Source organism: Pelmatolapia mariae, linkage group LG14, assembly GCF_036321145.2.
Source record: "Pelmatolapia mariae isolate MD_Pm_ZW linkage group LG14, Pm_UMD_F_2, whole genome shotgun sequence".
Taxonomy (NCBI): domain Eukaryota; kingdom Metazoa; phylum Chordata; class Actinopteri; order Cichliformes; family Cichlidae; genus Pelmatolapia; species Pelmatolapia mariae.
In genome coordinates this window covers 25,000,020-25,012,469 of record NC_086239.1, presented here as the reverse complement: position 1 = coordinate 25,012,469, position 12,450 = coordinate 25,000,020, and the positions used below count along the sequence as shown (strand labels likewise).

The 12,450-nt window shown below is 38.2% G+C and overlaps 1 protein-coding gene across 1 annotated transcript; it reads left to right on the top strand.

The window, feature by feature from the left end:
• The first annotated feature begins 108 nt into the window (after positions 1-108).
• Positions 109-12,208, top strand: LOC134640587 (extracellular calcium-sensing receptor-like). The gene is made up of 11 exons (XM_063492498.1): positions 109-115; positions 7,758-7,935; positions 8,843-9,140; positions 9,354-9,440; positions 9,556-9,663; positions 9,794-9,960; positions 10,073-10,550; positions 10,629-10,859; positions 10,963-11,086; positions 11,197-11,669; positions 11,765-12,208. Exons 1-11 carry the CDS (start codon positions 109-111, stop codon positions 12,206-12,208), a joined length of 2,595 nt encoding a protein of 864 aa, XP_063348568.1.
• The last annotated feature ends 242 nt before the right edge of the window (positions 12,209-12,450 follow it).

The window sequence follows — 12,450 nt, the reverse complement described above, 5'->3', positions numbered from 1 at the left end:
TGTGTGTGTATGTATTCACTGCATCTCTCTGGCTGTATCCCAATTCAGCGACCGAACGCTTCGTAGTACGCGCAGTTCGCGGACTACATACGGCGGGTACTACGAAGTATGACAAGTACGGAAGTGAGAGGCTTGTGAAATGGGACGGTCTGGCCTTCGTCGCGCTGCTCAGGTTGCCTTGCAACCATGATACTAACTGCGAGAAACGTTTCATACAGTATTGTTTGACAGAAATGAAGGAGAAAAAAATTTTTTTTTTGTTCGTTCATTTTTTTATGACATCACTTTGATTTGTTGAGTATCTGAGGCTGAGACCACTGGACTGTAAAAACATGATTGTTGGGCTTCATTTCTGTACTGAACAGTCATTTTAAGATTAGTTAGCAAATAACAATTAGCTAATGTTGTTCATGAGACTAAAGTCATCTCACTTTGGCAATGTAAATATAATATGGCCAATATTATAGTTATTGTCAGATTATTATGATATATTACAGCAGTGAGCTTGAACTCTGTGTCATTCACTGGGCTTCAGTAAAGATTCAAGTTGCATTTATTCAAATTTCCAATCACCTCAAATCTTCACTGAAAGACAAGTATCTTTGACAGTGTATATATAGATGTATCATATATAAGAGACAAATATTGTTCGTTTAATTTGTTGACATTACTAAATTTGGCTCAATGCTTACATATATGTGTAAAAAGGAAATGTACGACCTGTGATAACTGTTTCTGACAGAATGAAGAGTAGACTGATATATTAAATATTCCTTTATTGGGTGAGAAAATCAGACCATGTCATAACTGCTGTAAGTCATACAGAATAGATATCAGAGCCTTAAACAGGCTGACTTCTGCTAAATGGGTCAAACTGGGAAGAAAGTATACAAACACATAACATCCTTATAGAATATGATGTAACACTATAGATCAACTTACCTCAGAATATATAAAGCATATAAACAATTACAGCAATATGATGCAACAAACACAGCAGGACTACTAATCCAAAATACTCAAAGCTTCATTTAACTGAAACAATCATGGACATTTATTTTTAGCTCCATTCTGCTGCTGATACATACTTTAGGTTTCTGAATATTAAACTTGTTGCTGCCTTTAATAGTGTTTAACTTGAAGGCCCTGAGTACTTTCTCCCACACTGAAAACACTGGAATATAAGATTATTTGAACATTACCTAATAAGACTGGTTCAGGACAGACAATTAGTTATTTTAAACTTTTCTAGCAGTCCTTCACAAACAGGGAACAGTCTGTCTATTCTCTCCATCTGTCAGCTGCTGCTGGCTCTTCCTCCTCCTCTTCCTCACACACTGCTGAGTTTGTCCTGGTGGATCATCAGGGGTGCAAAGCCTCACAGATGATGTGCAGCAGTGGGTCCCTCAGTCTGTCCTCACTCTGAACATTTGCAGTTGTCACACATGGAAATCAAATGTGTGATAAGCTGCAGGATTCAAACACAAGTGTAACTTATAAATACATGTTCATACTTTTATTACACAATCAGAGAGAAAGAAAAAGAGAGAGAGTGCAGGACAGACAGACAGGTGACAGTCTCAGGTGTATACACTGCTACAAAACAGCACAAGAGAAGGAGGATTTAGTGTTTGTGTTATTACGAGTGCTAAACAAGAAGAGTTCCCAACAGGGGCGTTTTTAGCCCATTTTTGGGGCTGTCTGAGCACCCCCAAAATGAATCAAAGCACCCCCAAAGATTTCTTACTTTTTTTGACAGTGTTTGCTGTTTATGTGACACACTACTAAAAATACAAAAATCATGCAGTACTTGGTTGAGAAGTAATATTTTACCAACAAAAGTATAGATATCCCTCCCCCTCCGAAACAAAAAAAAAATTTTTTTGTTCCAGCTCGCCTCTCCCCTACTCTGCTCTAGCGCCCTTTCTGCAGAGCGATCGTGGCTGAGACGCAGCGGAGCGGAGGTGTAAGTGCCTGGCTTAAAACAGGACATGTTAGCTGCATTTAACCTGCAGTTACTCTTTATATAGTTTGGTAGGAGTCAGATCATAAACGTGTTTTCCGACGATGTTCGCTACCCTACAATCCGTCCTACTCTGTAGTGAAATCAGGGAGATTTGACCGCCTGTTGCTCCCATTTATAGCCTATTTAAAATCTAAAACTTAAAATTTTGAGATGGAATCAGAGAAGCTGGTTATTTTGTCATATGTGCATGTGCCAATATTAAACCCAGGAGCCACACTCAGGTAAAAGTGTAAGATCAAATGATCCGTAAATCAAGAATAATGTTGGATCAGTGTTTCAATATTTATATCTTTTATTAGATGTACATGTAGTTTTGGTTATTTGCGTTTTTGGTTGAAAGTACACTGAGAGAGGACTTTTTTATTAGTGATTTTAATAGTATTTTTTTTTTTCATATTAATGTAATTTTTTCATTTAATTGAATACAATCCATTTGTGTATGATTGTCAGTCCAAAGAGGGAGAGAGGAAAGAGGAGAACGTGAGGAGAAATTACAAGGTCAGGAAGAACCAGGTAAGAAAACAGACAGGGAATAGTGACAGGCAAAACAGAAACTGTTAAACTGCTTGAGAGAGTTGACCACCAAAAGTGATAGACAGATTTGCCAACCTCAAGGTGAGGCGACATAGGTTAAAATGAAATAAAAAAAATCTGCAGAGCCATAGTAGTATCTGTAATAAAGATCTTTTCATACATAGTATACATTGTACCATTGGCAAAGTTGCCTCCATTTTTATATATTTTTTTAAATTAATATTTTGTACATTTGTACATTTCAAGGACTTCTATTTTTGGAGTGTATTTTTATGTATCTGTATTATATTATACATACACATTAAAAATGTGTATGTAAAAAGTAAACTGATTAAGTAAATCAGTTTACTTTTTACTCACTATGAGCATCATTCATTATTCTCCCCCAGTAATTAAGGTTAGGATATGTATTTTTTTTATTCCAATCCATTCTTCTTTTGCAGCATTTAAATAACCATGATTAGATTTGATGGTTTTGTTACAGACTTTTCAAAAAAGTGTTTTGCTTTTCTTTCACAAGTGTGGGGATTAAATTGTGTTAAAATGTAGAAAACAGTGATGTCATGTTTTGTGATGAGGACCCAGGCACAGAGAGACTTGATGAATTTAAGAATCTTATGATTTAATAAAGAAATTTGCAGACTTGAACAGAGATGGTAAAATTATGATGACTGATAACGGAGAGGAAGACAACAGGCGACGAGGACAGGGAGGAACAGGGGTTTAAATGCCCCAAGGAGACAGTTAGAAAGAACTCGGGACAACTGGAGACATTTAGGAATGCAGGGACTGACAGAGACAGGGAAGAAGTCTCATCGTGATGAGTAAAGTTTATCTTGCCTGGCTGCGCAGCTGTCTGGGTGCTCAGCACCCCCAAAGCTCTGATCCTAGAATTGCCCCTGGTTCCCAAATGGTACAGTGGACACATGTGTGACTCCTGTGATTAAAGCATCTTTCTTTCAGCTTAACGAGTGAACCGTCATTTCGTTCAAACACACGTTAAAGTCCGTTTGGCTCGACAACACCGAACAGAGGCAGCAATATTACATAGCAAACATTAACAGTGCAGTGTATCCTGCTTGTGCCGTGATATTCAGGACTGCAAACTGAGCAGCATCACTGACTTTCAGCTTGTTGTGTTTGTGGATATATGACTGACTTTAATTACCCATAAAATCATCACATTCTCTGTCAGATTAAGGTCAACTATTGAACAGCGTATTTTAAAGTAAAAGCTTTAAAACCAAGTTGACGCTGAAAGTACTAACATCACTAATGTCACATATATTTGCCAACATGTGGCCAACAGTAATGTTTTAATATTCTTCATTAGTAAACATACATCGCACATAAATAAGTGACATAATATTCAGTACTTACTTTTGGAAGTTTACTCTTCGGCCACCCCGCTTCAGGCATCTGCCGCTTTTTCCGAAACAAAATATCCACACCCACCGCCGCGCTGTGAATTGTGGGATATATGGGACCACGAAGTCTACACCGGTCTACACTTCAAATTTGGGGAAATGAACTGTGCATTTGTCGTACACATTTGGAGTACACTTTGAATTAGGACACCCTTCGTCGCATCGCTGTGACGTAATCAGTCTCCAAATGCACAGTATGCGGTCGCTGGATTGGGACACAGCCTCTGTTTCTTGTTGTGTGCTCGTCATTTGTTGTGTGCTGCTGTCTGTCTCTATGTTTTCTCCCTAGGCTTAGTCACTTTGCCAGTCAGTTTGTTCCTGCCATGTTTGATCGTACGTTAATTCAGTTTGTTACCAGCAAAGAAGCTATGTTTTACGTTCATCTTCTGTTTGACGAGTCCAGCATATGGGTCTTACCTGTCTGCTTCACAGTCAACACATGACACTTCACTGGCCTCAAACATGAAGGTATCAACCCTCATCTGGATTCCTTCATATGCCACTAACAACCATCCATTCATCTATAGTCAAAGTCAGTGTCCAGTAAGGGCCAACAAAATCATCTGTCTGAGGAACAGTAAGTTAATTTGTTATATATGAGCAAGCAACTCTGTGTGTGTGTGTGTGTGTGTGTGTGTGTGTGTGTGTGTGCGTGTGTGCGTGTGTGTGCGTGCGTGTGTGTGTGTGTGTGTGTGTGTGTAAATAATGATATGTGTGCATATATGTATGTGTGTCTGTCTGATTTATGATGGGAGATGTAAGGTACAAGGATGGAATGTTAAAGTCAAATGACAGAAATGTGTGGTAACAGTGTTGCATACCAGTCTATTTTGTTCTCGCCACCATGTTAGTAAATCATAATCATTTAGAACCAATAGCCTGGTGCGATCTCCATACAGTTAGCCCCGCCCAATTTCTCTATATAAAGAAACACGCTTAACTCCAGCTGTTGCAGAGAAAATGGTGACGATGTTGCAAGTGAGAACTCTGCAACTGTAAGGTAAGAAAAAAGGAGAAGGTCTGACTGGAGCCAATAATGGTGTCTGAGATCCAAGGAGGAAGCCAGAAGTGGTGCAACTTTCCAAAGTGTTTCTACAGGAGTGACTGTTTTAAAAATAAAATAAAATACATAAAAACAAGACTTGTGGTGAAATAATGGGAATGCTGAATATAATTTCCTGTGAGATACTCACTGTGGCTCAAGTAAAAAAAGTTTTGAATTATAGCTTTATATGAAAAACTAAAAAAAAACTACAAGAAAAAGAAGAAAACAGGAGTATAATGTATCACATGATACAGTAGTATCATGTTTTCTTTCAACCCCAAAAGGATTAGTGCCAAGAAATTATAATATGAAGCAATGCTTTTTTTATGAAAGATAAGAACATTTAAGATACAGCAAGAGATGAGATAAGGGATAATGGAATATGTTTAAATTAAAAAGTTAAAGCCTACACCTTTCCATTTAGTTTTTTTGTTTTCATTACATACATTTTTAAAATTGTAATTCTGAGCATTTTGTGGCTTTTGATGTGATGAAAATTGAAAATAATACCCAAAAGAATTTTTTTTAATGTTATTAATAGTGTTTTTATTAGAGGTTTTAGTTGTAGAAGTAGTTTCAGTAGTTTTAGTTTAAGTCGTAATTTAGTAGTAGTTTTCATTTTTAACATGAATACACCCTGCTGCATATTCCAATTACAAATTTTCATTCTGTGTCAAAAATGACAAATTGAGTGATAAACTGTTGCATCCTAGGCAAAGCTGTGTAAAACCTCAAACTGACAATATCCACGTCTGTTTCATGAAGTCCCACACAGAATAGTCAATGTGTCACTGGTCATGCAGGCTTGCATAGGTTAGTGTAGTCAGGCTAATGTGGTCCTGGAAACTGAATGTGTCTGGCATTGACTATTCTGTGTGGGACTTCATGAAACAGATGTGGATATTGTCATAACCTCATGCATACATACATATTTAGTTAAGTCTACCATCTTCTGATAATATGCTTGCCTTCCTGTCAAGGATAGAAATCTCTTTTCAGTTACACGAGTGACATAGTAGTCCAGTTACATTTTTCAAGGTAACAGGCCAATTCAGTTTTCAGTTCAATTAAATTAAATGCAGTTTTATTTATACAGTGCCAAACCACAACAACAGTTGCCTCAAGGCGCTTTATATTGTAAGGTAAAGACCCTAAAATAATCAAAGAAAACAGAAAAAACGCCCCTACACATCATAGTAAGCGCCTTGGCAACATTGGAAAAGAAAAACTCCCTTTTAACAGGAAGAAACCTCCAGCAGAACCAGGCTCAAGGAGGGGTGGCCATCTGCCAGTTGGGGTGAGGGGAGGAACACAAGACAAAGATCTTAACTGTAACCCAGTATTTTCTTTCTGTTCTTCCTTTTTTAGAAAGTTGATTCATTTATATTATCTTTGTATTGTTATAAGAGAGGAACTTCACTTACCATGATACCCATGTCCCAGTGAGGATAGCTTTTAACTGCAGTCTATTTTTTTTTCTTTTAATCAAGTTGTTTTTAGAATAAAACAATGTTAATCCTTTCCCATGAGAGCATTTGATCCTTTGAGCCCAAGGTCTTGTTAAAAAGCTAAACTAAACAATACAGAGATTATCGTATCCTAATACTAAACACTGTCTCCTAGGACACCCTCCTTACACTTCTGAGCATCACTCAGGGACATATTAGGTGCATAACACAATCTCATGGCCTGAGGCAGCACAACATACAACATGTGATATTCATTCTGCTTTGCTGTGTTTTGTAGCCTGCAGAGTTTGTCTTGATAACGATATGCAAAACACACCAATGACTCATTAATAATCACTAAATTACTCCAGAGTCTGACCTTTCTTTTAGGCACCAAAAGTAAGTCAGAACATAAATCCTAAAAGCATATAAATCAAATTATGGCTGATGGTTATTTTAAATGTAAGTTTAGGGAATTGTAGGAGAAAGGGTTCAGGGTTAGAGTAAATCAGTGTAAGTCAATTTAACATCTTTTATATTGATAAAAGTGCAGCTGTGTGTATGTTCTAAAAGTAATGTATTCACGTGTAATGTAGTGTAGAAGCCCTGTCTAACACTGCACTAGTATGTGCCTTTCCTTATCCCTGAAGGATGAATACCTAGCCAGGCATAACACTAAGACATGAGACAGCTCATGTCTTTCTTCATTATGGTCAGGTGCCCATCCCAGTTCCTTGTTGTTGTTGTTGTTACTTGTTGTGAACCTCATGTTCTTTTTCCTTTGATCATAGGTCCCAGGGAGATAATGTCAATCTGACAGTTGCAGCATGAGACACAGAGCATATATATCATACAGGGCAGCATCTCTTACTTGATGCCAAAGACTATACAGTTATTTGTGCACCACTGGTAGGGGTGGAAGTACAGCAGATTGATAGAAAGTATTTTAACTACTAGATTGAGCTTATAATAATCCACTTATGTTGGCCAGATACTGCATGTTAAATTTCTTTAAATGTTGTGTTTGTGTCAGGATAAGTTAATGATGTAATGATTCATTCTTCATGCTTTTTCTTAACAAGTTAACAGTTTTGTTTTTTATTTGTTTTTTTGCTCATAGTCAAATTTCTATAAGTTTTGCGAAACTTACTATCAGATGTATATAGTTATTTATTTTCCAGAAAGGATGAACCCTTTATGGATGACATTGACATTAACAAAGTTTAGTCTTTCATGGAGAAGAGCTAGGCTTGTCCTCTTTAGTCTTTTGTGGACAGGGATTTTTGCCTATGACTCATACCAAGATCAATGTGAGATAATTCCTGGCACGATGAGCCTGCCTGCACTGGAAAAAAAGGGGGACATCATATTAGGAGGACTCTTCTCCCTTCATGACATGGTGGTGGAGCCCAGTCTGTCTTTCACTTCTACACCTCCGTCTACCCAGTGCACGAGGTAAGAGTTCTTTAAATATCCTTAACATTGCTGTTTGGAACTTTACATTAAGGATGTTGAAATATAGTGTTACCTGGGAATATCATTTTTGCTGATTCTGAAGAGCTATAATTAAAAGCCTGTACAAATAAAAATAAACTTTTAATGCAAAATATTTTGTTTATTATGGATACAAAATAACTTAAGATTTACAATTTTCCCCCAAACTGCAATACGTTGGAGAATCTTCTCTCACTGAACCAACTGAAAATAAAGTTATTTTAAGAACAATTAACTGTAATTAATGCACACACTGTACACCCAGCTTTACCTGAAATATTTTATCTACCAAACAAACACAGGTGCAACACATTTATGTAACAAAACAAATGTCAGCTGCTGACATAATTTTCCAGAATGTTTATAAATTGACCAAATAACAGGACACTGATCATTTCCTCTGTTTTAACTTGTTTCCATTATTTTCCTTATAATTAGTGATCCTTTGTGCATACTGAGTCTGCTGGGTTGTGACTAGATTTGACTTCTTGTTAGCTTTAGCTTGTGACACATTGCCTTTGTTAGAAATCTTTAAAACATACATGTTCAGCTGGGTTAAGATAACTTAAGTGTCACAAATGTTAGATGACAGGATTATTTTCATTGTAGTCCCCTACCTGTTAGCTTTGGTGAACTTTGTGTCTACTCTCACAGAAAGGAGCTTGTATCCTAGCAACATTGTAGCATGTAACAAGTAACTATTTGCTTGCATCACTGTGCATGTGTTATACATGCATGACGTGAGACTACGTGAGACTGGTATGCCAGTTACCAGTCCTGACTCAGAACAATGGAAATCATCCAGTTCTAGTCCCTGGCCAGTCAACCCGTGCATCTCAAATGTAAATTTCTTGCTGTTTTCTTCCAGGTTTAATTTTCGGACATTCCGTTGGATGCAAACTATGATCTTTGCCATTGAGGAAATTAACAGAAAGGGCAATCTCCTTCCCAACATCACACTGGGCTATAAGATATATGATTCATGCAGTACACCCCATCAGGCTCTAAAGGCTGTATTAGAGTTAATGGGTACAGAGAACAATTCAGGAGGAAATACACACCAGCAAGGAGTCTGTCGTGAGTCCATACCAGCAGTGATTGGAGATGGGGGCTCTACTCAGTCTCTTGTAGTAGCTCATTTCTTGGGAGTCTTTCATGTGCCACAGGTAGGTTTGTCACAGCTTGTAAAATACTCTGTAATCGACATAGTAGTGTGCATTGCTTATTGTCAATTTTTTTGAATTACCACTAGGGTAGGTCAAGCCTGTGAATGAAATCCAACAGACTCATTTCAGAGTCTTTTAAGGTTCAGTACCGGTCATAAGGTTTTATTTTACATTGAAATTTATGGGATTTTTTTGTTTGTTTTGTTTTTATAGGTTAGCTATTTCTCAAGCTGTGCATGTCTCAGTGACAAAAACAAGTTCCCTGCCTTTTTAAGGACCATGCCCAGTGACTTCTTCCAGGTTAACTGCAACACTCAAACAAAAATATATTTTACATTGTTTTTTGTTGTTGTTTTGTTTTATATTTGTTTTGGTTCTCTGTGTTAGTCTTCTTGGGTTTTTTTTCTACTGCCAGGTAGATGCACTACTACAACTTGTCAAGCATTTTGGCTGGACTTGGGTGGGTGTGATTGCAGGGGATGATGATTATGGTCGTGGTGGGGCTAATATCTTTGTAAATGAGGTGAGTCAGACAATTACAAATAAATGTATTCATAATAAAATTGCATTCTTTTCCTTTTCTTTGAGTATCTTACTAAAATAACTATGAAAATGATATTTACTGTTATTTATCTTCTTTATTGCTCTCTTAGGTTACAAAGTTGGGTGCTTGTGTTGCTCTTCATGAAATTATACCTAAGAACAGAGCGCAGAGCATGATATCATCTATTGTTTCCAACATCCAATCATCTGGGGTTTGGGTGATTCTGGTGTTTGCCGTGGAACAAGACGCAGCAGCTCTGTTTGATGAAGTGCTCAGGTTGGATTCTTCCACAAGTCCTCAGTATCATCTGTTTTATTTGCAGATTTTAAGTCTATAATGTTTTTTTTATCACTGTAAAAACACAAATCTACATGTTTCGTGAATTCAGAATGGAGCTTGCTGGGATACAATGGCTCGCCAGTGAGGCTTGGAGCACAGCTGCCATTCTTTCCACCCCTAGAAAGTACCATCACATCCTCCAGGGTTCGATGGGATTTGCCATTCGGCGAGCAGACATACCTGGATTGCGAGATTTCCTTCTTCGTTTGAACCCCTTAAGCTCAGATGCAAGTAATGATCCCTTCCTGGCACCCTTCTGGGAGGAGGTGTTTCAGTGCAGTCTGGGTGTACAGGCTGAAGATCAAAAATATAATACTGAGGGTAAACCTCCATGCTCTGGAACAGAAGAGTTGCGGAGCATAGCAAATATCTATTCAGATGTGTCACAGCTAAGGATTTCCTACAATGTCTATAAAGCTGTGTATGCCCTTGCCCATGCAATCAAGGCTATGAGAAGCTGTGTGAAAGGAAAAGGACCATTTCTTCAGCAAGCATGTCCAGATATGGACAGTATAAAGCCATGGCAGGTACTACTTTGTTTAATAATTCATTATAAATTTACAGAAGTCACTTTACTCAAATGATCATATCTACTTTTTTTCTAGCTGCTTCATTATATAAAACAGGTAAAATATTTCAACACTTTTGGTGACGAAACAAAGTTTGATGAGAATGGTGACCCTACAGCCATGTATGACCTTGTTAACTGGCAGCTGAAGCCAAATGGAAAAATGGATTTTGTCACTGTAGGTAAATTTGATGAGACAACTGCAGCTTCACACCATAAACTTCAAATCCAGGAAGAGAAAATTTTATGGACTGGTAACCAAACCAAAGTAAGGGTCTCAGCAGAATACAACAATATTTTCTGAACTGTAATTTGTATATTCAGGTTTTCATTATGTGACCAGTGTAGTTTGTGATTCCACTTTGGCTTAGGTTCCCTTGTCAGTATGCAGCAATGTTTGTCCTCCAGGGACCCGGAAAGCAATCAGACCTAACTTCCCTATCTGCTGCCATGATTGTGTGGTTTGTGCAGCTGGGGAGATTAGCAATCAGACTGGTGAGGAAATGCCATTTGGCCACATTACTGTTTACAATGTGACTTACCCAGTGCATTTTCTGTGGAAAAGTCACAATATGGCAGTTAAGGCCTTTCTGTCTTTCCTTTAGATGCCATAGAGTGTATCCGATGCCTGCCAGAGTTCTGGTCCAGTGCTGAGAAGACTGCCTGCATCCCCAAACAGATGGAGTTCCTTTCCTTTAGTGACACTATGGGAATCATTCTGATGGTTATTTCCCTCACTGGCATCTTCAGCACCTGCTTTGTGGCCTTTATATTCTACTGTCACAGAAGCACCCCCATTGTTAGGGCTAATAACTCTGAACTGAGCTTCCTGCTACTCTTGTCTTTGACTCTGTGTTTCCTGTGTTCCCTGATCTTCATCAGTCAGCCCTCTAAGTTGTCCTGCCTGCTGCGCCACACAGCATTTGGAATTACCTTTGTCCTCTGTATCTCCTGCATTCTGGGGAAAACCATAGTGGTCCTAATTGCCTTCAAGGCTACACTTCCAGGCAGTCATGTCATAAAATGGTTCGGGCCTTTGCAGCAAAGGATAATCATTACCTGTTGTACACTTGTCCAGGTAAAGAATTTTGGCTTTTTATTAAGATCAGAATAATTATGGAGCATTTCTTTAAAAAGTTGAAATACTAAACGTGTACTTTTTTTTAAATAAAGGTAATCATCTGTACAGTATGGCTGGTTGTTGCTCCCCCAATGCCACAAAAACTAATGCCACGTGATAGCCCTATTGTCATTCTTCTCTGTGACAAAGGTTCCCATCTAGCATATGCTCTGGTCCTGGGCTACATTGGCCTGCTGGCTTTCCTCTGTCTTGTCTTGGCTTTTCTGGCGAGGAAACTTCCGGACAATTTCAATGAGGCCAGAATCATCACATTCAGTATGATAATTTTTTGTGCTGTGTGGATAGCGTTTATTCCTGCCTACATCAGCTCTCCTGGAAAGTACTCCACAGTCACAGAGGTGTTTGCTATCTTGGCCTCAAGTTATGGATTGCTGGGCTGCATCTTTGCCCCCAAGTGCTACATAGTTCTACTAAGGCCGGAAAAGAACACAAGGAAACATCTCATGTCCAAAACATCCACATCCAAAAGATTTTAGAACATTGTATTAATTTTATTTCTGAACTTACAGTCACTCGCTATTTTTCACATAGTTTAAACTAATTAATCAGCTAACAGTTGTGTGTATTTGATTGGGAAATAAATGCAAGTGGTGGCATCAGTGTTCTGCCACCAGATGGTGGTAGTGTGCTGTCAATTGTCTCTTCTGCTGTTTATCATATCAGGAAATGTCAGATACCTTTATTCTTTCTAAGAACTTTTCCAAGTGTCTCAGTGTGT